General features: G+C 49.6%; 1 protein-coding gene across 1 annotated transcript; it reads left to right on the forward strand.

Annotated features, from left to right (window-relative positions):
- LOC146334103 (methyl-CpG-binding domain protein 3-like) lies at window positions 1-27,775 on the forward strand. The gene is made up of 6 exons (XM_084825407.1): window positions 1-369; window positions 8,545-8,704; window positions 14,840-14,977; window positions 21,980-22,070; window positions 23,269-23,446; window positions 24,885-27,775. Exons 1-6 carry the CDS (start codon window positions 260-262, stop codon window positions 25,063-25,065), a joined length of 858 nt encoding a protein of 285 aa, XP_084681533.1. The 5' UTR covers window positions 1-259; the 3' UTR covers window positions 25,066-27,775.

Raw genomic sequence — 27,775 nt, forward strand, 5'->3', positions numbered from 1 at the left:
AGCCCGCTGGAGGGAAGAGCCGCTGCCGCGAAGGTTCCAGTCGCAGCCGAGGGAGGCCCTCTGGAAGAGCCTGGACCTGGGAGCCGGAGTGGAGGCTGCAGTCGCCACCAGCTGCAGCAGAAGCGAGCCAGCAAGTAGCAACCAACAAGCCACCGCAGCCCTGGCTGGGCGGGACCTTGGAGCAAGCAGGCAGGCGGGAGCCCGAGGAGGCGGCGGCGGCTGGGCCGAGCCTGAGCCCGAGCTGGGCCTCGTGGAAGCGATGGATCGGAAGAGGTGGGAGTGCTCAGCCCTCCCGCAGGGATGGAAAAGGGAAGAAGTGACCAGAAAATCGGGGCTCTCCGCCGGCAAGAGTGATGTCTATTATTATAGGTGAATGTGCCACGGCGGAGGGGCCGGGGCTAAGGGGGTTGGCGGCGGGCGGGGAGGGAGGGAGGCAGGCAAGCAGGCGGCGGGGCTCATGGGGGAAGCTGCTGCCCGCCACCGCCTGCCTTTCTCTTAGCTTGCTTGCTTGCTTGCTTGCTGGCTGCTGTGAAACTGTCACCCCGTTGCGAACGCGCGTGGACACCACGAAGGGGGGGTGTCTGCATTTGGGAATGGACGTCGGGGGGGGTGCACGGCTGGGCTGTCCTTTCTCTGCCCCCCTGCTCGCAGTTTACTGGGGCGGGGGAGGCTAGAGCTGCTGGGGCTGGATCGTGGGCATGATATGGGAGAGGGGTGCTGCTACCGCCAACCCTTCTCACTGCCTGTTTGCCGTGTGAGGGGGATGTCCGGTTTGGGGGATGCGGCTGCGTCCGTCGCATTTTGGGGAGGGGGCGGCACGAGCCACAGACGGCCGTTTTTCTGCATTAAAAGAACTGATTGTCTATGTGGGGGGTGGGTTGCGGATGGCTTGCTACTTCCGTGGGGGCGGGATGTTGGAGGGGAGTAGGCTACAAATGACAGTCCCATTGCCAGGTATAATGTGTATTTTTGCCTAGAGCTAAATTCTAGGCGACTTCTTTTGACTTCGGAGTGACAGGCACCCTCCTGAACTGGGGCAGAGTGAGTGGGCTGGCTGTTGGGGGGGAGGGGGTCCTGTCTACATTTTCTCAGCCATAGCTGCTGCTACTGTAGAGGTATGCTGCCCATTGCATTGGGGACAACTTGGCCCCTTTGCATCAAGGTTTTGGGGGGTCTTTGTCAGCCAGGGGGTGTCTTTTGTTGGTGAGGGGTGGGGGAACCATCCTCTTCCCCTGTGTAGCGAGAACATGGGGCTTCTCTGTCTAGAAAACAGTAACTCTATTGTGCAGGGGCACTGTGGGATTTGAATGGGGTTAGGGTGCCACAAAGCAACAGACAAGCAGACAGGCAAATATAGGAGACAAGATGCCAGTTGCATTGGATCTTGTGGCGGTGAGTTCTCTGAGCTGCTGTCAGGGGCTGTGCCCAGCTGCAACAGTCGGTGGAGGGCAGAGGAATTGTTTAGAGGGCTGCATTCCTTTGAATGAGAATTTGGGATGACTTCCTGCCAGTGGAGCTGGCATCCTAATTTGCATAGGATCAGGGAGGGGTGCATCGGTAGTCTAAGGAGTGTGGCCTGGTGGGGTGGTCTAATCTAAGAGGATGTATCCCTGTTAATGAATGCCCCTGGATGCAGGGGGGGGGGGTTAAGAATGAGTGGCTGCCATCAACAGAGTTGATGCTGCTGCCGCCAACCTGTTTACCTAGGACTTAGTTGTATGTAAGGGCAGGGTGTGTGCTTCTCAAAATACTATTGTGTGGAGCATGGAGGGACTGGGGGGGGGGGGCTTTTCTCTCCTCCCTCCATTACAGCTTCAAGCTGTCTGCTGACCATATAGGAGATGACACCCTAGCCTGTTGCATAGAGGCGTGCGTGTGTGTGTGTGTGTGTGTGTGTGTGAGAGAGAGAGAAGCTTCTTGCTTAGAGGATGCCTCATTGCCACCATCCTGGAGAGGCATTCGCCCCCTGATGCTGCCGTGGAGACAGATGTGGGGTAATGTCTCCTGCTCATTCATACAGGAAATGGTAGGTGGGATTTGGGGCGGATAGAAGCGATACAGTCTGCCTTGCCAGTTGCAAAAAAAGCTGGCTCTAACCAACCATGGCGTTTATGTAATATATAGATGAAGATCATATACTGCCATCCATTTGCATTGGTACTTTACAAAAGTTTTTTCTTTAATTTTAAAGGAATTTTTAAATATAGAGAGAGCAACACTCACAAAGAGTGAGAAAAAAGTTATAGATAGAAAGGATTTTGTTTAGACTCGAGTTGGCCAAACCTTAATCTTGGAATAAAATATTTTAGCAAAACTTCATAGATAATAATTGAAACAAATACACATCTAAATCAAGGAAGCGACCTGTCTATGTAAATTCAGTTGCATTTCCCCCCAATCTTTCAAGAATTTAAGAATCAGATTAAGCCTTCTGGCATGACCTTTTTTTAAAGCAAGACATTTAGTTTGTACATAATTGCTACCCATCTACCTTTCATAACTGTTCATAACTGTTCTACACTTTGCATAGACTAAGAAGAGCAGGAAATGGAGGCTGTGCATAAAATATAGGGAGAATATGCCAATCCCAGATGTAATTATGTGGACATCTAATCATCTTTCATGCCGATTTAAAAAAAATAATGCTAGTGTCAATGGAGGCTGTGCATAAAATATAGGGAGAATATGCCAATCCCAGATGTAATTATGTGGACATCTAATCATCTTTCATGCCGATTTAAAAAAAATAATGCTAGTGTCAGTGGAGGCTGTGCATAAAATATAGGGAGAATATGCCAATCCCAGATGTAATTATGTGGACATCTAATCATCTTTCATGCCGATTTAAAAAAAATAATGCTAGTGTCAATGAGTTGAAACATTTCCCACCCATCTGCCCCAGCCTTGTTGGAGATTTTTACCTGGGACCCTGTGTTTTATATGTGATGGCTGTGAAAAGGCAGCTAGAAAGTTCGTTCACAGACAGACACACACACACACACACACACACCCCTTGGCCACAGAATAATCTCCTTGCACAGCTTTGAGCAAGGTTCTCCATCTAAAAAAGGGGTTGACATATACTAATGAAGTGATTGTATATACTAATAAACTAATTCTCCAGGTGCCAGTGGGTATGTAGCCAAAATGCCGCCATTTACACACAAGAGGGGGAGGTTCAGTCCCTGGCATCTCCAGTTAAAAAGACTGGGTTGGGCTGGTAGCGGGTAATGGGAAATGCCTCTCTCTTCCCAACACCCTGGAAAAATGCTGTCAATCAGAATAGACCCGGTGTTAAATCTCTTTCAGCTTGAGGGCAACATTCCATTATGGAGAAACTCTGGGGGGCCTGCATTCCACTGGAGGGCGGGGCTGAAAGCAAAAGGGGAGGGGTCAAAATACCAGCATATTTTAGCTTAAAGCTCTTACTGCCAGTAACTAATCTTTAGGAGAGGCTTCTCAATGAAGCCTTGGGAGAAGGGGGGGAGAATGGCACAAAGCCAGGAAACCACCAAACAATTTGTGGTCAGGGGTGGGGCCAGGGGAAGGAGTGGCCATCTGAGGAATCCTGAAGGGCTGGATTTGACCCCTAGGGCTGAGGCACTGCTGAACTAGATTGGTCCATCTAGTTCAGCACCCCTGAACTGGATGGACCAATGTCGTGACTGCATAGAACAGTGTTATATATCCATCACTTGGTGTATTGTGCAGGATGGGATATGGGGCCATTATTACATCAGTGAGTTTAAGCCTAGGTTCCTTGGGAGCTTATGGGAGTTTGTCAGTGAGAAAATCAGTGTTAGCAGATGTGTTTCCACAAATGTTGGCTCACTTTTACTACCAGTCCCCTGTAGGGTGTTGCCACAGAAGAGTTTGTTGTCTGCTGGAACTGAAAGTCGCCTCAAATAAGGTGATAGTAAGGCTCAATAGGTGTAGAAAGTTTCTCAGAATGTTCTGCTGTGCTCTGGCTACTTGGTGTATGTCTCAGTATGGAAGTCTGTTCTTTGAAAGTAGGAAGATTGAAAACTGCTACTATAATATATATAATATATATTATAATATATAATATATTATCTATATATAATCCATAGTTTAATTCACATTTTTCTTTTAAAATTATGGCATATACCTCTTCGAAGCTAGAAAAGAGGAAGTGGAGACGAGGTTGGCTTATAATAGGGGCTGGGATAAATTTGCAAGGCTTTCTCCTTGCAAACGGAGCATAAAAGAACAAAGAATTTAGCTTGCGCACGCACAGTGGACATCTGGAGGCCGTTCAGACAAGTCTGAATGGGCAATGATGCATTCATCTTAATCCCCCCCGGCCAGTGTACACACTCCCAAAAGTCTGTGAATTTCAAGCAACACTTTAAAGGAGTGAAAGAAACACAGGCTGCCTTTTCTTGTTACCAGTGGCTGAAGCAAACCATAGAAAACCCTTACAGTGCAAGCATACCTTTAGGCAGAGAAGCATGCAGAATTGGTTTCGTCGCTTTGCAGCTGCTTTTTAAATCTTAGTTGCTGGCTGGAGAGGCACAGGCAGCGAACACTTCACACATACAGTATATATCTTTTAAAAAGAGCACTGTGACCCATGTGGAGTGGTTTCCTCACAGATGGTGTGCAGGCCTCAGATTGGGAGAACGTCTTGCCTAATTTCCAAAGCTTCACATCATTGCGTCAAGCTGCTGAAGAGGCCATTGTGGTGTCTTCCTCTTCGTAAAGTGCATTATTTGCGTGGGTCTCCACTCAGGGTTGTTTTTTTTTTAATAAATGGCAAACCTGACAATTTTTAGATGTCTCAGGATGAGAAGCAGCAGCTCTGGAACCAGTTCTGAACATTTTAAATTTGCAAAAGTGAAATCGATCCCATGACGTAGGGCCTGGGGCTTACTAATGCTGGGATTAGGAACATATGAAGCTGCCTTACACAGAGTGAAACTGTTGACCCATTTAGCTCAGTAATTTCCACTCGCTCTGGCAGAGTCTCAGGCAAAGAAGGGTCTTCCCCATCACTGGCTGCTACCTGATCCTTTTAGCTGTTATGGGAACTTCCTGCCTGCAAGACATGTGCCCTGCCACTGAGCTATGGTCTGTCCCCTAAAGATCAAGTATGTTTCCAGTCCTCATGGTTCTAAATAAGGTCTGATTTCCATAGGAAGCTCTCCAGGGTGTCAGGCAGAAACAGGCCTTTCCCAACACCTGCTACCTGATTCTTTTGACTGGATATGCCGGGGATTGAACCTGGAACCTCGTGCATACAAAACAAGTGCTCCGGTACTGAGGTGGGGTCCCTCCCTGGGTCCCTGGGGAATAAAGAGCATTTGTTGAGAAGTGGACTCTGTCCCGGTACAGTTCATCCACCTGGCATTCTCTGCAGAAAACTGAGGTCCAGTAGCTTAAGATTACAGCTCCATCTCCCAGTGCCAGATGTTGGACTACTCTGTTCAGACTTGAAGGCCCCTGCAGGCTTATGTCTGTTCAGCAGAGTTATGGCTGATGCACAGGTGAGGCCTTCCCAGAAGCTTGTGAACTCTGCTGATCACAGCTGTGGTTTCCGGTCAGCCCTTTCAGCCAGAGTCCAGCTGGACCAACCCCTGCCCCTCACGCCTTACCAGGCCCATCCAAAAATGGCTGTGAGGAAGCTGCTACAGAAAATTCACGAGGCTTATTTTTGGCACACCCTGCCTTTCTTTGCTTAAGAGGGACTTGGGGTTGTTTGCAGGGGGAGTATTTAAGCCAAGTTTCTGTGATGTCCCTGGCAGTCTTGCAGACTACAACCAGTGGCTTTCTTATTCCTAAACTGAGATTGACATGTTTAAAAAATACAGTGGTCTCATGGTTACGGTTTCTATTGATGGCTAGCTGTTTTTAGAGTCCAGAGGTGAGGAATAGATTTAAGGGATTAGACCTGATAGACAGAGTGCCTGAGGAACTATGGACTGAGGTCCGTAACATTGTTCAGGAGGCAGCAACGAAATCCATCCCCAAAAAAAAGAAATGCAAGAAAGCAAAGTGGCTTTCTGATGAGGATTTACAAGTTGCTGAGGAAAGAAGGGAAGTGAAAAGCAAGGGAGAAAGGGGAAGATATATCCAACTGAATGCAGAGTTCCAGAGAATAGCAAGGAGAGACAAGAAGGCCTTCTTAAATGAACAATGCAAAGAAATCGAGGAAGACAACAGAATGGGAAAGACTAGAGATATCTTCAAGGAAATTGGAGATCTCAAGGGAACATTTTGCACAAAGACGGGCATGATAAAGGACAAAGAAGGCAGGGACCTAACAGAAGCAGATGAGATTAAGAAGTGGTGGAAAGAATACACAGAAGAACTATACAGGAAAGATCTGAATGTCCCTGATAGCCATGATAGTGCGGTCACTGAACTTGAGCCGGACATCCTCGAGAGTGAAGTCAAGTGGGCCTTAGGAAGCATTACTAACAACAAAGCTGGCGGAGATGACAGTATTCCAGCTGAGCTATTTAAAATCCTAAAAGATGATGCTGTTAAAGTGCTGCACTCAATATGCCAACAAATTTGGAACACTCAACAGTGGCCACCAGACTGGAAAAGGGCATTTTACATTCCAATTCCAAAGAAGGGCAATGCCAAAGAGTGTTCAAAGTACCGTACAATTGCGCTCATTTCACATGCCAGCAAGGTGATGCTCAAAATCCTACAAGCTAGGCTTCAGCAGTATGCGAACCGAGAACTACCGGAAGTACAAGCTGGGTTTCGAAGAGGCAGAGGAACTAGAGATCAAATTGCCAACATTCGCTGCATCATGGAGAAAGCAAGAGAATTCCAGAAAAACGTCTATTTCTGCTTCATTGACTACGCTAAAGCCTTTGATTGTGTGGATCACAACAAACTGTGGCAAATTCTGAAAGACATGGGAGTACCAGACCACCTACCTGTCTCCTGAGAAAGCTGTGTGAGGGTCAAGAAGGAACAGTAAGAACCAGACATGGAACAACCGATTGGTTCCAAATTGGGAAAGGAGTACGACAAGGCTGCATATTGTCACCCTGCTTATTTAACTTATATGTAAAGTACATCATGAGAAACGCCAGGTTGGATGAATCACAGGTCGGAATTAAGATTGCCGGGAGAATTATCAACAACCTCAGACACGCAGACGATAGCACCTTAATGGTAGAAAATGAAGAGGATCTAAAGGACCTCTTGTTGAGGGTGAAAGTGGAGAGTGCAAAAGCTGGTTTGAAACGCAACATTAAAAAAACGAAGATCATGGCATCTGGCCCCATCACTTCCTGGCATATGGAAGGGCAAGAAATGGAAGCAGTGACAGAGTTTATTTTCTTGGGCTCCAAAATCACCGCCGATGGTGACTGTAGCCATGAAATTAAAAGACGCTTGCTCCTGGGGAGGAAAGCTATGTCATACCTAGACAGCATAGTAAGAAGCAGAGACATCACCTTGTCGACAAAGGTCCGTCTAATCAAAGCTTTGGTTTTCCCAGTAGCAAGGTATGACTGTGAGAGCTGGACTATAAGAAAGGCTGAGCGCCAAAGAATCGATGCTTTCAAACTGTGGTGCTGGAGAAGACTCTTACGAGTCCCCTGGACTGCAAGGAGGTCAAATCAGTCCATCCTAAAGGGAATCAACCCTGAGTGCTCATTGGAAGGACAGATACTGAAGCTGAAGCTCAAATCTTTTGGCCACCTAATGCGAAGAGAAAAGTCACTGGAAAAGGCCCTGATGCTGGGAAAGACTGAAGGCAAAAGGAGAAGGGGACGGCAGAGGATGAGATGGCTGGATAGCTAGCATCACTGATGCAACGAATATGGACTTGAGCACGCTCCAGGAGAGAGCAGAGGACAGGAAGGCCTGGCGTGCTATGGTCCGTGGGGTCACCAAGAGTCGGACACGACGGAACGACTGAACAACAACAGGCAAGCAGTGTGCAATAAACGGGGGCGGGGGTAATCAGATGGGCAGTAGAAGTGACTCTTTTGGCTTTAGAGTAACTAGCATTGAGAATTGCTGTACCAGAGCTCTGAGGAATCCTGCCTGCTGCTCGCAGCAAGTTCCCTCCCATCAAAACCAGCCAGGGATATTTTGGCATAAACAGCATTTAGACTAAAGTTAGTCATGGACCAGTTATTGCTTTTATCTTATATCTCGCACCTGCAACAGGTGTGAGAAGGAGGGTTAGAAGATTTCCAGAGAGCAAATGCTTCAAAGGATCTGTTCACACTTGCCTTTCGAGCAGTAGCTTCAATGGTAAAGTACTTCTCTATTGCATTGCCCACATCACCAGCTCTATAGGGAGTGGACTGCTCCTGTTAGCTGTGGTGCGGCTATCGAGATGGAGGGTAGTTGTGTGTGTGTGTGTGTGTGTGTGTGTGTTACTGCTGGAGCAAAACTTCTGTTTTATGAGGTTAGGTGCAAAGGTTCCCAAAGCAAATTGCTACGCTTTGTTTGCTGTAGGTCTAATTGCATGTTGGCCAGAGTTTGAAAACTGACTTTTCTTCTGCCCCTGCATGTCGTCCCCCCCCCCCCTTTATGTCCATTTCTCAGCCCAAGCGGGAAGAAATTCCGCAGCAAGCCCCAGCTGGCACGTTACTTGGGCAATTCCATGGACCTGAGCACATTTGACTTCCGGACAGGGAAGATGCTAATGAGTAAAGTGAACAAAAACAAGCAGAGAATGCACTACGACTGTTCCAGCCAAGCGAAGGTGAGGGTTGCCAGTGGCTGGGCTGCTCTGATGAGAAGGCTGGGACCATCTCATGGCCTTCCTGTCAGGGCTCCATGGGTATCATGTGATTATTCTGTGCACATGCAGAAAAGGCATTTCTTCACTTTATTTACTTAGTTTGGCATTTATAGGCTTTCTTTGATAAATTATAACCTGAGGCAGGTTATGCATAAAATACACATCAACACATTTTAAACTAACAGTGAAAGTTACTTGATGGCACCACCGTAGGGGTGCTAAACCAGGGTTGTTGAACCTCAGGGCCACGGGCCAAATGCAGCCCTCCAGGGTTCTGCAGATGGTCACACACTCTTTCCCCTGACCATCAATAGTTCGGTGCTTTTCCAGCTTTTGCACAGGGTTTTTCCCATTATAAAAGGTTGAATTGCCTCTGCTAAGGCTTGCTTACTAGTACTAAGAGCTTTAAGCTAAAATACATTGGTATTTTGCCACCCCGCCCAGAACTTGAATTTGAACTCCAGAAGTGAATTCAGCCCTCAGGCTGAAAGAGGTTACCCCACCACCATGCTAAACCTCTTTTTGACCTCAGCCATTAAAAAAGCCAGGTTTTTAACTGCAAATTGCATCAAGGAGGGGCGATAATCAGTTGGATCAGAGCAGGGGTAGAGAGGTCTTTTAACCCTTTCCTCCGGCAGTCCTGAGGAAAATCCGTCATCTCAAGCTGGAATGTGCAAATGCCATCTTCAGAAGAGGGATTTGCCTCAGGACTGCCACAGGGGTAAGAAAAGGTTACATTCACCCTTTATGCCTGCTCTGAATCCATTAATTTTCCCACTGAGTGCAGGAGGCCAGAAGACTACGACAGGCCCCGAAGAAGGAGTGACCTTCCACTGCAACGCAGGGGAGGCAACAGCTCCTCTGGCATACAGAGGGCCAGCTTGCAGTGGGGAGAAGGATCCAGGACCACCCCCCTAAGGGCTTCTTTCCCACTGCCACACAGGCGCCGGGAAGCCCCAACGCTCCTGCTCTGCCCCCGGGAAAGCCACAGGTCAAGGCAGGCGCCACTGTTGGCCCCCTCCCCGCCAACATCCATGTGGATGCGGCAGAGCAAGGTCACACCAGGTGGCGGAGCCCTCGAAGGTCAGCAGCTGCTTCCATTGCCCCCCCCCCCCCCAAGCAGGAGCAGCGCGGAGAGGGTGAGTCAGGCGGCGGCAAGGGACCTCAGGCCCCCCCCTTCCGTTCCCCCACCCCCCACCTGGACTGGGATTCCAGGGCAAACCCCTCAGGATGCCTCCATTTGGAGCCTCAGGAAGGGCAGGAAATGGAGGACTCCAGTCCCTCGCCTTCCCCATCGCAGGAGCCCCTCTGGGGGGGGGGGCAGGGGGCCTGGAGCCCAGCTATAGGCCCAACCTCGAGGGCCGCCCCCCCCCCCCAATCCAGGAAAGGGAAAGTTCCATGCTGGATTTACTGGAGGAGGCTATTCTCCACATCAGATGCAAGGCCTCCCCACAGAAGGGGATGGGACGCAGGGAGTGCTCCCAAAGGAGCAGATCCAGGGAAAGGGCCCGCCAACGCACCCGATCACACTCATCCTGCCACAGCTCCATGGACGTTCAGCGCAACAGATCATGCCCCAAACGGAGATGCAGTCGCACCTCCACCCCGCGCGCCCACTCTAGGGAAAGCAGGCAGAGGGGAGGGAGGAGGGAGGCCTCGGGCAGGTCCCGCCCCACCTCAAGGAGGGGCCCCTCTGGGAGGAAGCGCACCAAATCCTCATCTCCATCCATCCGGAGAAAGAAGGCGAGGAAACATGGAGAAGGGAGCTGAAGGGCCAGATCCCCTTCCTCATCCCCGGCCTACCTCTTCGACTCCCAAAGCTCCAGATTCCCTTCCCCCAGATCAAGCTCATCAGAGTCTGAGGGGGTAGACGCCTCAGAGAGAGACAAGCCCAAGGAAAAACCCCAGCAGGGCCGTCTTTTCCCTGCGGAGGCATTTCCCAGAATAATCTCCAAATGCCTTAACATCCTGGAGCTTACAGACCAGGAAGAAGACGCGACACCCCGCAAAGAGGGCGGGGGTGGCAGCGGCCTTCCCATCTCCCCCCCCAAAAAATGTGCCACTCCCACTAAGCCTGGAAGAGATTCTGTGCAAAGAGTGGTCCAAGCCAGCCAGATCTAAGATGCTCCATTGCCACTGTGAGAAGTTCTATTGCCTGCAAGAGGATGCCATGCAGGATCTGGTCACCCCAAGAGTAGACGAACCCGTTGCAGCTCTCAGCTCCAAGGCCCTCCTGACCTCAGAGCAGAATGGGCTTCCCTCGGACCAGCACAATCGAAGGGCTGAGGCAGCCCTCCGCAGAGGCTTTGAGGCCTCAGCCATGTCCATGCAGGCGGCGACCACGTCAGCTAGGGGCATCTTCATGATGGCAAACGGACTAATCCAGGGCAGACACCTAGGGAAGGACACCTGTGAAACCGTACAGGACATGGCAATGGCAGCAGCGTTTCTAGCCGACGCGTCATAGACGCCTTCCAGCTGGGGGCAAAGGCCACAGCCACCAGCATCGTGGCAAGAAGAAACATCTGGCTGTGCAGTTGGGGGGTGGACACCAAAACCAAATCCAACCTGGCAGGTGTTCCTTTCTCAGGCAAGCTGCTGTTCGGGGAGGCCTTGGACAAGCTGCTGGTGGGGACAAAGGACAAGAAGAAAGCCTTACCAAACCCAGCGAGTAAAGAGGGAAAGCGCTTTCAGGCGAAGCCCAATACCTTTTGTCCCTTCAGGCCACCCTTTTCCTCCACATATGTACCTAGAGAGGGAAAAGCCAAACGACAACACGACACCAGGGCCAAGCTGGGCAACCACAGAGCCCCCCCCCCCCCCCCCCGGCAAGGCAAGACCACCAGTTCAGCATGACTCACCGTCCCCCCAGTGGGGGGGATGGCTGCAGGACTTCTCAAATGCCTGGAGGCGGCTCTGCTCGGACAGCTGGGTCCTGGAAACAGTGACAGAGGGCTATTCCATAGAGCTCCGGAGACCACCCAGGGAGCACTTCTTCAGCTCCCCCCAGCAGAAGGACCCAGCTGGGCATTTGAGGACTCTTGCAGCAATACAACACCTCTGTCAGATCCGAGCCATCGAAAAGGTGCCTCAGAAAGAGAGGGGACAGGGCGTCTTCTCCCTTTTCTTCACAGTCCCAAAGAGGACTGGGGGGTCCAGACCCATTCTGGACTTGAAGAGGCTCAACCGCTGTCTGAAAAAGCAGAAGTTCTGAATGGAAATGCTCAAGTCCATTAAAGAGAGCCTCCGAAGGGGGGACTTCTTAACCTCGGTGGATCTGGCAGAGGCCTACCTGCACATTCCCATCTGGCCATCTCACTGCAAGTTTCTGCGCTTCAGCTACGGGACAAAACAATTCCAATTCAAGGCTCTTCCTTTTGGCCTAGCCACAGCTCCAAGACTGTTCATGAAGATCCTCCTGGCCCCAGTGGCACACCTGAGGTCAAAGGGCATCCAGCTACACCCTTATTTGGACGACATCCTAATCTGCTCACCATCATGGGAATGATGCGTTCAGGACACCACCACCACTCCTTCAACCCTGCGGTCCCTGGGATTTGTCATCAACGAGAAGAAGAGCTCCCTGTCACCCTCACAGTCCATTCTCCACCTGGGGGTGACCCTGGACATCATGACTCTATCCCCAGACAGACTACAGTAAGCAGGCTGGCAGCTCAGATCCAGACCAAAAAGAAGCCCCGCCTCAGGAACCCATGGGCGCCGCAATTTGCGTACGTACTTTTTTTTTTTTTTACTCAGCCGTGATAGGCTACATAAACATTTACGTAGCCTATCACGGCTGACTGCAGGGACGCAAACGGCGGCGGCTATGGCCGCTGCCATTTGCAGGCCCGGCCGGCCAGGATTCGGGGGTGGAGGGACAGAGCGCCTCCCCCCCCCGGCCAGAATTTCGGGGGGAGGGACGGAGCGCCTCCCCCCCCACCGCGAATCAAAATTTCGTTAAAGGTAAGTGATTTTCGTACATCCCTATCAGAGAGCTGGCAAAACTGCTGGGCATGATGGTCTCGTGCCAGGAGACCGCCCAGTGTGGTCCATGCAATAAAATTCCATGCAAGGCTCCTGCAGTTGTTCCTCTTGGCCTTCCAGACGGAAATAACAGCCAACATCAACATGGCGGTGTGAGTTCCAGCAGAAGTCTGTCGCTCCCTGTCTTGGTGGTCACACCGACCCAACCTCGTGGAGGGTGTCCCCATTCAGACTCCAACGTTCACCACCCTGACCACGGATGCTTGCTTCACAGGGTGGGTTGCTCTCTGCGAGGGCCACCACACCCAGGGCCTATGGACCGCAGAGGAATCTTACCTCAGCATCAACCTACCAGAGCTGAGGGCCATCCACCTGGCGTTGAGACACCTAGCCTCACAGAGTTTCAGGATGTCCTAATCAGAACAGACAGTGTTATAGTGAAGGCATACTTGAACAAACAAGGAGGGACTCGGTCCAGATCCCTTCAGGAGGAGGCCATAATGCTATTTAAACACCTCCACTCCATCAAGGCAGAACACCTAAGAGGCGTGCTGAACATCCAGGCCGACTGGCTCGGCAGGATGTCCCTAGACCCAGGGGAGTGGTTCCTCCACCCGGACACCGTCAGTTGGCTGACAAACCAGTTAGGCCAACCCTGCATCAACCTCTTTGCATCCCAGCAGAATGCCAAGCTCCCCAGATTCACCACCCACTACGTCATGAGAGGCGCCGAGTTCATAGACACCCTGACCAGCAGGTGGCCCAGGGGGCTTCTTTATGCCTTCCCTCCCCTACCCCTCATCCGGAAAGTGATCTGGAAGCTGAGGGACCAGCGGGCAGATCTAATCCTGATAGCGCCCAATTGGCCAAGGAGACCATGGTATGCTGACCTTATAAACCTATCCATGGCCAAACCTCTGACCCTGCCACCCTGGCACGACATGCTGACCCAAGGGCCGATCGCATACCAAGACCCAGGTTTCCTGAAACTAACTGCCTGGAGGTTGAGCGGAAACTGCTAGGGGTCCAGGGCTACTCCTCAAAGGTGGCTTCCACCCTCCTGGACTCCAGGAGGTCCTCCACTAATAGATCGTATGAGCGCCCCTGGAGGGCTTTCCTCATCCGGGCCCATGCTACAGCGAGGCACCCATTAGTCACCAGCATAGGTGGTATCCTGGAGTTCCTCCAGGAGGGCCTGTCAGCAGGCCTCAAAACAAACACCCTAAAAAGACAGGTTTCTAGTAGGGGAGTGGGGGGTGGGGGCTAGGTTCTCACCCCCACATTAAGAGGTTCCTTAGGGCAACTTCATTGATCAACCCTCCCGCAGTGAGGAGGTTCCCCGTGTGGAGCCTCAACGTTGTTCTCAAGGCACTGTCCAAAGCCCCATTCGAACCCCTAGGGGCTGCCATCCTCCATGGGCAAGACGGTGTCAGTAGCCTCTCTGGGCTTAGGGGGCTGGCCTAAGGGTATGTTGACCCACCCAGGGGTCTGAACTGCTTTGTCACATCCCCATACTGGCTGGCCTCCTGCACTCAAGGGGAAGAAACAGAAATTTTTACTCAGTGGTGAATTTCTGTTCTCATCGAGTGAAAGAGGCCAGCCAGGCCTGCCCGGGCTGGCCTCCCTCTAGGCGACTCTTAGGCTAGGCAGGCCCCCCCACCATTGCTTCCTCAGCCTGATTGTCAGTCAAGGTACGCAATCGAAGACTGTCAGGATGGAGGGCTTCCGAGGAGTTTCAATGACTTCGAAGACGCAACTGGTGAGTGTGGGGGGAGGCCCTGCCTCCTCCGGAAGCTCAAGTTGGAGACTGCCTTCCCGGCCCAGGAGGCAGGGCCTTCCCCATACTGGCTGGCCTCCTTCACTCAATGAGAACAGAAATTCCCTGGTGAGGAAAGAATTTCAGCCCCCCCCCCCCCCATTTGCATTCAGTGCGAAGATGCATTTCATGGCACTTGTAGCTTGGCCCTTTGACTCAATTATGCAGCAAAGAGAGTGAAAAACAGACTCATCTTAGTTTTAATTTCTGAAATAAAACTTTTCCATTTCTACTTGCTTCAGTCTTCTCTCTCTCTCTCTTCTCCCTCCCACCCCACTACCCTTCCGTTTTAGGATAAACTCGACCTAAACACCACACCCCCTGTCAGGCAGACGGCTTCAATCTTCAAACAGCCGGTCACTAAGATCACCAACCACCTCAGCAATGAAGTGAAGATTGACCCACAAAAAGCAGTTGACCAACCCCACCAGGTAAGGGTTGTGGATGGGAGTGAGGGGGGAGGTATCATGATCTTGAGGGATGGAGGCTAAGGTGAGAGATGGCCACTTGATCAAAGCTGAGTAGGACTTGAAACTTGGTCTCCTCCAGTCCAAGCTCAATGTGCTTCCTCCAGTACACTGGGCCATCCAAGGCCAAAGAGGAGGAATTCGATCCCTCAGCCCACCTCTCTCCTGCAGTAGACATGAGGCAACCTGAGGGGTCCTGTGGCAGTGATGCCTCACCTGAGGTCCCCAAGAACCCCTTCAACCCTGTCCCAAGCCCATTTTCTCCTTCTGCCCATAGCTTCCCAGAGCACCAACAGCAACAGGCCATGGAGGACATTCAGAGCCAATGTCGGAGTGCCCACCTTGCTGCCAGAAGACTGTCACTCATGGTATACTCATGCGGAAGGGACTACTGAGGAGTAAATTTCTACTTATAAGGGGAAAGACCCAGCTATGGCAACTGACGAGGCAGACCCAGTGACAACTGCTGAAACAGGGACAGCCAGCATAGAAGCTCTCAGTTTTCCCCAGACCTTTGCTGGGTTAACCGTTCCCATGAAGCTATTTGTCTGCAGTTACAGGCTCAGGACAGCAGTGTTCGCATAAGATTTCTGGATCAGGCCAGGGGTCCACCTTGTCTGGAGTGGCCAGCCAGATGTCACTGGGAAGCCCACACACTCAGAAGATGAACAAACATCCTCTCACGCCGAGGATGTGCATCCGGGGGGGGGGCGGGGGGCTCGTGGTAGTGGGAGATTCGACCGTTAGACACACAGACAGCTGGGTCTGTGATGGGCGTGTAGACCGCATGGTGCATTGCCTGCCTGGTGCGAAGGTTGCGGACATCACGCGCCGTCTAGATAGCCTGGTAGATAGCGCTGGGGTGGAGTCAGTGGTCGTGGTCTGTGTGGTACCAGCGATGTGGGAGAAGGCAGTCGTGAGGTCCTGGAAGCCAAATTTAGGTTGCTAGGTAGGAGGCTGAAACCCAGGGCCACCAAGGTGGCGTTCTCGGAAATGCTACCTGTTCCACGTGCAGGGCCAGCTAGACAGGCGAAGCTGAGGAGCCTCGATGCCTGGATGAGACGGTGGTGCGGGGAGGAGGGGTTCAGACTTGTAAGGCACGGGGGAGCGTTTTGGGACAAGCCGGGCCTGTACAAGAGGGACAGGCTCCACTTGAACCAAAATGGAACCGGACTGCTGGAGTAAACATAAGAAGGCTGGCAGAGCAGCTTTTAAACTCACCCCTGGGGGAAAGCGGATAGGGGCTGGGAAGCATCCGGTTTGGGTTAAATGAAGATGAACATGTCTTTGATTGCCCAAATGCAGAAGGGGAGGAAATAGGCCAGGAGTACGTGGCAGAACACAATGGCCAATCAAGGGGGCCAGCGTCCCATGGCAAAAGATGCACATGCCAGAGGCATCTGGGGAGGGACACCGTGTATGCAAATGCTAGAAGCCTCCGCGCCAAAATGGGAGAGCTGGAGTGCTTGGTTTCAAAGGAGAACCTGGATATAGCGGGCATTGCAGAAACCTGGTGGAGCGGAGAGAACCAGTGGGATACGGTCACCTCTGGATATCAACTCTGTAGGAAGGACAGGGAAGGGCGTACTGGGGGAGGTGTTGCCCTGTACGTCAGAGAGGGCACAGCGTCAAGCGGACCAGCGCACCTAAAAGGGGTAGGCTCTTCCACAGAAGCGCTGTGGGTGCCAATACCAGGCTCCAAAACTACTTTAGTGCTAGGAATGTGCTATCGTCCCCCAGACCAGAATGAAACATTATTTGGTTTCTTGCTGACAGCCGCGCGAGGCAATTAATTGCAAGTAATTGGAAAACAGCCGGGATGCTGACAACACCTTTGTGGAAAAAGAAAATTTGGGACATAGTAATAAATGAAAAGTTGGCACAGATGTTACAAGTGCACAGAGGAACAAAGAAAAGAAACACCTTCAAGAAGGATTGGCGAAAATATATAGATTTTATGAAAAAAGATTCGAATAGAATAACCTTAGTAGAAACTTATAGAAATTTGTGGGACTCATGACAAGAAGATGGTAATAAAGGAATGAAATAGGATGAATTAATATATTACCTTGGAATAGAAATAGAAAATAAAGGAGGGGAGAAGAAGAATCCTGAAACGATCCAAGCTGGGGGAGGGATTGGGGAGGGCTTTTGAATCAACGTTGATGTGCTTTTGTAATTTCTTTTGAAAAATAAAAAAAAATTACAAATAAATAAAGGGGGTAGGCTCTTCCACAGAAGCGCTGTGGGTGCCAAGACCAGGCCCCAAAACTAATTTAGTGCTGGGAACATGCTATCGTTCCCCAGACCAGAATGCTCAGCGTGACCTTGAGATGGAAAACGAAATCAGGGAGGCCTCCAAACGAGGAAGTGTTGTAAGAATGGACGACTTCAATTACCCCCACACAGACTGGGTAAATGCGTGTTCCAGCCACAACAAGGAAGGTAAATTTCTCGATGCCCTGAACAATGGTGCCCTAGAACAGCTGGTCATGGAACCGACCAGAGGGGAGGCGACCGTGGATTTAATCCTCGGTGGTGCCGCCCGGGACCTAGTACGAGATGTAAATGCTGTCGAACCACTTGGAAACAGTGATCTCAGTGCGATCAGATTTCAGACGCATTCAAGTGGAAAATTGCCCAGGAAGCCCAACACAGTCGCATTTGACTTCAGAAGAGGAAACTTCTCTGAAATGAGGGAACTGGTGAAACGGAAACTAAAAAGGGGGAGTCAAGAGGATTAAATCCCTCCAGAATGCTTGGAGATTACTAAAAAAATCCACAGTACCAGAAGCCCAGCTAAAATGCATACCACAGGTTAGGAAAGGCAGCACCGAGTCCAGGAGGTCTCGGGCATGGTTGACGAGCAGTGTTAAGGGAGCTACTAGAAAAAAAGAGGGCTTCCTTCAGAAAGTGGAAGTCTTGCCCAAGTGAGGAAAATGAAAGGCAGCACAAGCTTGCACAAAGGCGATGCAAGCAGGCAGTAAGAGATGCGAAAAAGCATTTCGAAGAGCATATCGCTAGCAACACCAAGGCCAACACTAAAGAATTCTTTAAATACATCAGAAGCAGGAAACCAGCTAGGGAGGCCGTTGGACCGCTGGATGACAATGGAGTGAACGCAGTACTGAAGGAGGACAAGGAGATTGCGGAGAAGCAGAACGAATTCTTCTCATCCATCCACATTGCAGAAGACATAGGACAGATACCTGTGCCTGAACGGATGTTTCCAGGAAGGGAGTCTGAGGAACTGAGGCAAATTGTGGCGACAAAAGATGACGTTCTCAACCTTACTGATAAACTGAAAGCTAATAAATCACCGGGCCCAGATGATACCCATCCTAGAGTTCTCAAAGAACTCACATATGAAATTGCTGATCTTCTAACCAAAGTATGCAACATGTCCCTAAGCCAGAATCGGCCGTCTAGCTGCGAATGCAGGGTGGCTGGAGCGCAGAGGTGAGGATCCCCTCCGCGCTTCTCCCACTGTGCATTGGATAGGCGGTCGCCTATCCCAATAGGATTGCTCCCTCCGAGTGTCAATAAACATGTAGACAGGGGAGATCCGGTAGACATCATTTACTTGGACTTCCAAAAGGCTTTTGACAGAGTCCCTCACCAAAGACTCCTGAGCAAACTTGGCAGTCATGGAATAAGAGGACAGGTCCTCTTGTGGATCAGCAACTGGTTAAAGAACAGAAAGCAGAGAGCAGGAACAAATGGCGAATTCTCCCAATGGACAGAAGTACAGTAAATAGTGGTGTCCCACAGGGATCTGTATTAGGACCAATGCTTTTCAACCTGTTCATAAATGGCCTGGAATTAGGAGTGGGCAGTGAAGTGGCTGCTGGTTTGAAACTCGACATTAAAAACACTAAGATCACGGCACCTGGCCCCATCACTTCCTGGCATAGAGAAGGGGAAGAAATGGAAGCAGTGACAGATTTTATTTTCTTGGGCTCCAAGATCACCACAGACGGTGACTGCAGCCATGAAATTAAAAGACGCTTGCTCCTTGGGAGGAAAGCTATGGCCAACCTAGACAGCATAGTAAGAAGCAGAGACATCCCCTTGCCGACAAAGGTCCGTCTAATCAAAGCTATGGTTTTCCCAGTAGCAACGTATGGCTGTGAGAGCTAAGGAAGGCTGAGTGCCGAAGAATTGATGCCTTCGAACTGTGGTGCTGGAGAAGACTCTTACGAGTCCCCTGGACTGCAAGGAGGTCAAATCAGTCAATCCTAAAGGAAATCATCCCTGACTGCTCATTGGAAGGACAGATACTGAAGCTGAAGCTCAGATATTTTGGCCACCTAATGCAAAGAGAAAACTCCCTGGAAAAGTCCCTGATGCTGGGAAAGATTGAAGGCAAAAGGAGAAGGGGACGGCAGAGGATGAGATGGCTGGATAGCATCACCGATGCAATGAATATGAACTTGAGCACACTCCAGGAGAGAGCGGAGGACAGGAAGGCCTGGAGTGCCATGGTCCGTGGGGTCACGAAGAGTCGGACATGACTGAACGACTGAACAACAACAACAGTGAAGTGGCCAAGTTTGTGGATGACACCAAATTATTTAGGCTGGTTAAAACAAAAAGGGATTGTGAAGCGCTCCAAAAGGATCTCTCCAAACTGGCAAATGCGGTTCAGTGTAAGCAAGTGTAAAGTGATGCACGTTGGGGCAAAAAATCCCAACTTCAAGTATATCCTGATGGGATCTGAGCTAGCGGTGACCAACCAGGAAAGAGATCTTGGGGTTGTGGTGGACAGCTCAATGAAGCTGTCAACCCAGTGTGTGGCCGCTGTAAAAAAGACAAACTCCATGTCAGGAATAATTAGAAAAGGAATTGAGAATGAAACTGCCAATATCCTACTGCCCCTATAGAAATCTATGGTGTGACCAGCCTTGGAATACTGTGTAGAGTTCTGGTCACCCCACCTAAAAAAAAGATACTGTGGAGTAGGAAAAGTCCGGAAAGGGCACCTAAAATGATCAAGGGGCTGGAGCATCTCTTACAACAGCTGCGATTATTTAGCTTGGGGAAAAAGGGGGGGTAAGGGGAGACATGATAAAGGTCTACCAAATTATGCATGGTGTGGAGAATGTGGAAAGGGAGACATTTTTCTCCCTCTCTCAAAATACTAGAACCTGGGGTCTATGAAGCCACTTGGTGGGAGATTCAGGACAGATAAAAGGAATACTTCTTCACACAGCGGATAGTTAAACTATGGAACTTGCTACCACAGGACGTAGTGATGGCCACCCATTTGGATGGCTTTAAAAGGGGCTGGACAAATCCCTGGAGAAGGCTATCAGTGGCTACTAGTCCTGATGGCTATGTGCTCCCTCCAGTTTCAGAGGCAGTGAGCCTATGTACACTAGTGGCTGGGGAATATGAGTGCAAGGGTGCTGTTGCGCTCGTGCCTTGCTTGTGGGTTCCTGGTCGATAGCTGGTTGGCCACTGTGCGAACAGAACGTTGGACTAGATGGACCCTTGGTCTGATCCAGCATGGCTCTTATGTTCTTAAGCAGAGTGTAAAGGCAACAGCACCCTCACCCCCAAGCAGCTAGTAATTCTGAGGTGGACTGCCTCTGAAGATGAAGGCTCCATCCTAGGTAGCACTTTGTGTTGTCAATAACTAATGGTTAAGGAAAGGAGCCTTTCGCAGGAGAGACGTGTCTGCATATATAGACCCGCCTCCCTTCCCAGCTGGAGAGGAGTTGAAGCAGCCAACTGCTGTCAGAGGTCCATTCCCTCATGTTTGAGGATTCCTAGGCTGACACAGACTCTTCACCTAGAATACGCTCCCAAGAGGTGGCTGTCATTTATTTAATTCAAGCACCTTCTCCTATATGTTGTTGCCAGACTGTTGAGGTCATCTTTGGAGGCGCTTCTCTGGTGCCACTGCTGACATTGGTGTGACAGACAGCTACCAAGGAAAGAGGCTTTTCTGTAGTGGTCCCGTCTGTGAAATTCCTTTCCCAGGGAGTGTCCCCTAGTGCCTTCACTCTATATGTTTAGATGCCAAATCATGACCTTCCCCTTCCAACAGGCATTTAATTTTTAATCTCTTGCTCTGATGGTTAATTTTATTGCGGGCTCTAATATTTTTAATGTTTTTTTCTTATATTGGTTGTTGTTTATTGCTTGGGGTGGCTTTTATTAAAGGGGGACTGGTGGCTCATGGTGTCAAAGCATGGAGGAATGCTTCTTGTGCCTCTGACCCACTATGCATATGCACACACATACATATTATAAGCTCTAGTTCAACCTTTCCCAGCCTGGTGCTCATAGCCAGGGTGGCTAGAGATGATGGGAGTTGTAATTTAGCCCATCTGGAAGGCCCCAGCCTAGGAAAGGCTTCTCTAGTTCCTGCCAGCCTGGATGACCTCCCTAGCTGGAGGCTTCATTCCAAATGTGCTCAGCTGGTTCCCCATTCACAAATTCCATTCAGAGCAGTGGTTGTGGTGCCATAAACGCTGCTCTCCCCTTACCAGGGCTCCTGCTGGACCCAGGTCCAGGCCTTCCTGGCCTTTTGGCTGGCGAATCTTTGAGACGTGCCTGTCTAAAAGTTTTTTGGGGGGTCCCTTGCATGCAGAAGGCCCAAGTTCCATCCCAGACATCTCGAGGTTAAAAGCATCTGGGGAGGCAACACTGAGAAAGCCCTGCCTTCTTCCCAAGGCTCTGGAAAGCGACTGGATTCCAGTGCCTGTCATTCTTGAACACTGGCCCTGCTGACTGGGGCTGATGGGAGTTGTTGTCAACAGCATCTGGAGGGACCCGTATTGGGGAATGGTGGAGTAGAAGATAGTTCTGGGCCAGCTGGTCAAATTGTCTGACCTGGTATAAAGCAGCTTCCTAAAGATATGTAGTAGCTCTCACAATGTTGGGAAAGCTACAGTTGGTCTCTCCTCCTCCCTTCTCATTTTTTGTACATAAATTAACAACATTGATCTCTGTCTTCAGCTCTTCTGGGAGAAGAAGCTACACGGCCTAAATGCCTTTGATATTGCAGAGGAGCTGGTGAAAACAATGGACCTTCCAAAAGGTTTGCAAGGTACTGCAGTCAAACTGGGTGGGGGCTGATCTGTTGCTGCTGGCTGCTTACCAAATCAGAGTGTTCTTTGTTTTCTTTGTGGGCATTTCATCTTCCGGTCCTTGGCCTTCAAACATTCTCTTGTATCGTCTTGCAAGAATTTTTAAAACAGTAATAACACTAACGCGGTCACATTTGAAAAGAGCTGGTGTCACACACGTTAATGTTCTAATCCTAAAACAGAAGGGTTAACAGGTCTGGGTGAATAAAAAGATATTTGCCTGATACCAAAATGACATTGGACTCCATAACAGGTGAGGCTTCTCCTGAGTCGGGGTGCCACCACCCAGAAAGCTCTGTCTCAAGTCACAATCCACTTTGCAGCCGAAGGTAGAGGACCTGAAGAACAGCCTTGGGAGAACCTCAGTTCAAAATTACAATGTCTGTAATATATGTAGAACTTGAGTGTGTGGATTTATCCTTTGTATTCATTCAATTTAAATGCTAGTCATTCACAGTCCTTGGGCTGTGTTGCAGAGCTTTTGACTGGAGCCAGCTTCTCTATGGGCTGTCATAGCCCTGACCCCAGTCAAGAAACAGCCCAGCTTCCTCTGGCTCTGAGTTCCCCTCTTCCCCGATCCTGCTCTTCCTTGGATATCTCTGCAATAACTACCCTGGTGTTTGGCTGTGTATACGCTTCTGATAGAGGTTGAAAGCAGTGGCATTTATTACTTTTGGTATGCCACCATTCAAGTAGTTCAGGGTGGTGCATGTTCACTTCTGCCCATCTCCTCCTTGCCGTTATCCTCAGGAAAACCCTCAGTGGTCGGTCAGGCTGAGAGATACAGTTGCTGGTCCACTTTCACCCAGTGAGCTTCACGGCTGAGTAGGTTTTTGAACCCAGGTCTCCCCCGTCGAAGTCCAGCATGCTAGCCACTACACCACACTGGCAGCATGCCGCAGGAAACAGTTGCATCTGAGACTTGGCAGGGCTGGTCAGCCTTTTGACTGTTTAATACAGCTATCCCTAACCTGGTGCCCTCCAGATGTGTTCGACTACAGCCCCCAGAATCCCCCAGTCAGGATTCTGAGAGTTAGCCCAACACATCTGGAGGACGCCAGGTTGGGGAAAGCTGGTTTCCTAGGTCAGAGGGACGAATATCAGCTGTGGGACAGGAAGGAGAATTGATGACCTGTTTTGCTGCTCTGACTTCCTTAGGTGTGGGACCCGGCTGCACTGATGAGACCCTTCTTTCCGCCATTGCCAGTGCCCTGCACACCAGTACTATGCCCATCACCGGGCAGCTTTCCGCTGCCGTGGAGAAGAACCCAGGAGTCTGGCTGAACACCTCTCAGCCCCTCTGCAAAGCCTTCATGGTGACCGATGAAGATATCAGGTAGTACACGTCCCCAAAGCACGAGATGAATCTCTCTTGGGTTTAAAAGATAAAAGGGTTGGGTCCAGACTTAAGTGGGATCAACTGCACTGGCGGAAGCAGACTTCCCCACCTCCTCCTTCCCACAGCAACCCTTCCAGCCCCCTGAAAATGCCACACACAGTCAGGAGACTTTGCTGAACAGGGGGAGCAGTGGTGTGGGGGGAGTCCCCAGTAATCAGGCCAGAGGACTGGAGCGAGTGGAGCCCTTTCTCTTGAGGAAGGCAGATCCTGGATCCAACCTGAATCCTGCAAAATGGCAGAATACTTCCTTTCGCGTCTTTCAGACTAGCCTTGTAAGTATCTTTTTTAAAAAGTACTCCTCTGCAAAACAAATGTTCCAGTTTGTCAGGGTCCTCCTTTAAAGTGTGGTGCCCAGAACTGACCACATCACTTGTGTTTCCTGGTATCATAACACTAGATTTCTCTTAGCAGACTAGACATTGTGTTGCTGGCATTTATCATGTTATAGTAAAGGGCAACTGAAGTTATCATAAGAAGAACATAAGAAGAGCTTTGTTGGAACAGACCAATGGTCCATCTAGTCCAGCATTCTGTTCACACAGTGGCCAGCCAGCTGTTGACTGGGAACCCACAAGCAGGACACGAGTGCAACAGCACCCTCCTGCCCATGTTCCCCAGCAACTGGTGTACATAAGCTTACTGCATACAGAGTTGGAGCACCTCCCCAACAGGGAAAGGCTAAAGTCTTTGGGGCTTTTTAGTTTAGCAAAAAGGCAATGAAAACAGGTTATGATAAAAGATTTGTGAAATTATGCATGGTGTGAAGAAAGTGGGAGGGAGATTTTTTTTCCCCTTCCCACTCTCATAATACTAGAATTGGGTGCAGGGGAAACCCTGAATGACATCAATGGGAGGGAGATTCAATACAAAACGTTATTTGCACAATGCAGAATCAACTGATGGAACTTGCTGCCACAAGACCTGGTGATGACCACTAACTTAGAAGGCTTTAAAAGTGGGTGAGATAATTTCATGGAGGAGGAGTTCTATTGATTGCTATTGGCCATTATGATTAAAATGGAACCTCCATGTTTAGAGGCAGTCTACCTCCAAATACCAGATTCTGGAGAAGGAGGCAGAGGGGAGATGTTGCCTTCATGTCCTGCTTGTGGACTTCCCAAGGACATCTGGTTGGCCACTAGGAAGCAGGAGTCTGGACAGGATTAAATGTTTGGTCTGATCCAGCAAGGACCACCTCTTACGTGTGTTTCTTTTGTGTGGCACTTGATAGTTTTGTTTTCTGGGTTTGCCCCTTTTCTTGATGGCAAAAGATTTCCTTACTTGCCTCTGCGGCATGCAGTGAAACCATGAAGGAAAGGTTGCAGGACACTGGCTGGGGTTTCGTCATTATTTCATTTTCACCTTCCCTCAACAGGAAACAGGAGGAGCTGGTTCAGCAAGTGCAGAAGAGGCTGGAAGAAGCGCTGATGGCTGACATGCTCGCTCACGTGGAGGAGATAGGGAGGGATGGTGAGGGCCCTACGATGAAGGTCGGGGGCAACGAAGATGGGGAGGAAGAGGAGGCGGATCGCAGCCAGGAGATGGAGAGTGTATAGTCTAGGTAATACAGCAGCAGCTCTGTGCTAATGTTCTCCCTCTCTCCCCATCATCCACATCTCTGCAGTGGCCTCGGTTAGTGGTTTTCCAAACTGTTCTGGAGAACCCAGGGGTCTCTTTGGGAGCTGCCTTATACCAGGTATGGGTATTCTTACCATCCAGCCCAGTGTATTCTCTGCCAGCTGACTGCAGCTCTCCAAAGCCTCAAGCAAAGTCTTTCCATTACCTGCTTCCTGGTACTTTTTAGCTGGAGATGCTGGAGTAGGGATTGGTGAGTGTTCGTTGTGCTCTCAGGTTAGCATGTGGTCTGGGAAGGCTGAGTTATGTCATGGGTTGTTTTGTCGGTTCTGAACCCATCACTGAGAGTGACACCAGACTTGAGTGCTTTCAGATTAGTACATTGTGTGAGCGGTGTAGCTACAACCTGGAATCCCCCCCCCAGCTTCCTGTGACCCTGGGCTCCTGGCTGGGGATGATGAGAGTTGTAGTCCAGCATGTTTGGAGGGCACCGGGTTCAGGAAGGCTGAGTTATATCATGGGTTCTGTTGCCTGTTCTGATCTCATCACTGAGAGTGACACCAAATTGGAGTGTTTTCAAGTGGGTGAGTGACTTTCCTTTGTGTTCTGGATTAACATCTATGACCCTATTGGGTCAGTTTGAGGCAGGGGGCTTACAACCACTCCCCCCCCACACACACACACACTTGATAGTGGTAGTTCAAGGTGCAAGTGCTCTATGGATTATTGAGTGTGTGTCTTTTTCTTCAGGGCAGTCCTTTTGAGAATTCTAGCCTAGACCTTGTCCACACCAAGGCAAGTGTGTCTTCAGACTGCATCATGCACCAACTACGTGGCTCTGCGTGTGAACATGTTTGGCCTCTGCTTTCAGAAAGCCAAGAGAAACCAGTTGCTCAATAGATCCTGGGTAGTTTGCAAAAGGACTTTACTAAACCCATACTCTTTCTCTTCCCCCACCCTGTTTTTTTTTTTCTTTCTTAAAAGTATCACAGGGCAGGTGGGGGAGGGAAGATTGACACTGAAAAACGATACACATATCTCTCCATTTCTTTACAGGCCAGTGAAGTGATTTGAGGAGGCTTCCCTAATCTCTCTTTAATATTAGCCCCACATGCCTCAAGCCAATTATCCCCCTTGGTTTCACCCAGGGATATGACACAAAGAGCTCTTTACATCTTCCCTGCCTGTTTGGAACCACCTATCCTGGACCATATTTTGAGTTGTAGATAATCCATTCCACCTGTGAAAGCTTGCAGTGGAAACTTTGTTTTCTCATCTGACTTTTGGGGGTTTTGAAGATTTGTTTGCCTTAAGGGTTTTTCCCCTTAAAATCCCAGAGGTAGGAGGTGCCTTCCTGAGTGAGTGGGGCTGGGGTGGGAAGCTGACCCCCTGGACCATTTATTGATTCACTCTTTAATCAAAAGTACCCTCTTCCGAATGAACTGTGAACCATACTGCGGACATGGAAGACAGAACTGTCTGGGGTTCATATGGAACTCTCCTAGCACAGTTGGGTTTTATATAGAAACATTTATGTTTGTTGTAGAAAGAATGCTCAACTGGAGATGTTAAACACCATTTGGAGAATACTTTTTAATGGAAAGGTGCTGTATGAGGGAAATAGTTCTCCTCTTTCTGCGCTCGAACCTCTCCAATATCTGTTTGGCCAGATTATGTGCACATTTGGACAGTTATGTGGTGGCATGGCCTTTGTTTGTCTTGCATAATTAAATCCTTTTTTAAAAGGAAAATAACTGTCAAAATTGCTAATGTGCACTTGGGACTGGAGCTAACAGATTCAGTCGCAAACTGGTGCAGAATTTGCCTTAATGTGTTTGGTGTCAAATCAGGAGGAGGAGGGGCTTGAATGCTCGAGTGTAGACGTTGAAAGATGATGGCTGTCTTTTGTCTCTTACTTGCATGCACGATTGCTGAATATATTTTAATATTCCATCTGTTAGTGACTTTATTTGGTAGCACTGCATCAGATTCCAAAGTGTGTACATCAGCCAAGAGTGGAACCCTTCTGCCTCACCCAGTTCATCAACCATTCTCAGTGCTCAGTTTTGTTTACTGAGGAAGGGTGGGGTTTGTCTTTTTAAAAAGAAATTAAGGTATTTGAGTCTGGTGCCAGGCCCCCAAATAGCCCCTCTTGTTAATTTGGACTTTAACAAAAAATAGGGGTTTTAATCTTTAACCTTCATTGAATTATCTTCAAATGTTTGAGCAGTCAGTTGTAATCCATAGTTTAAATCCCTCACTTACATGAACATTTGCTCTTACTCTCTTATGTACACATGCATGCTTTGCTTGATTTCTTTTCTCCATACTCTGTTATCTGTTTGGAGTACCTTCTCAGCAGACAACTCCTAGCAGATATCCTGAATTTAAACTTTCTGAGATGTAAAATTGCACCTGCAAACTTCGCTTTGTGCTGTGATGTTGCTGTGACAAAACTTGTTACTACTGTGCAAACATGTAAGACCTGTTGGCAAGAGAGCACCATTTTGTTTTCTTCATTGTGTCCTCTCACATCAGGTGAGTCAGATCAGACATACATTTCTGTATTTTTTAAAAGAAACAAATGACTTTATCGATAGTGTGATGGTCAACTTTTAGAAAATTCCACCACCCTTTGTATGTCTTTCAAACACACAATCCACCCCCCCCCCCTTACTGCTGCAACCTACT

This window comes from Heloderma suspectum, chromosome W, assembly GCF_057233095.1.
Source record: "Heloderma suspectum isolate Gila_16-S chromosome W, 16-S_ref, whole genome shotgun sequence".
Classification (NCBI taxonomy): domain Eukaryota; kingdom Metazoa; phylum Chordata; class Lepidosauria; order Squamata; family Helodermatidae; genus Heloderma; species Heloderma suspectum.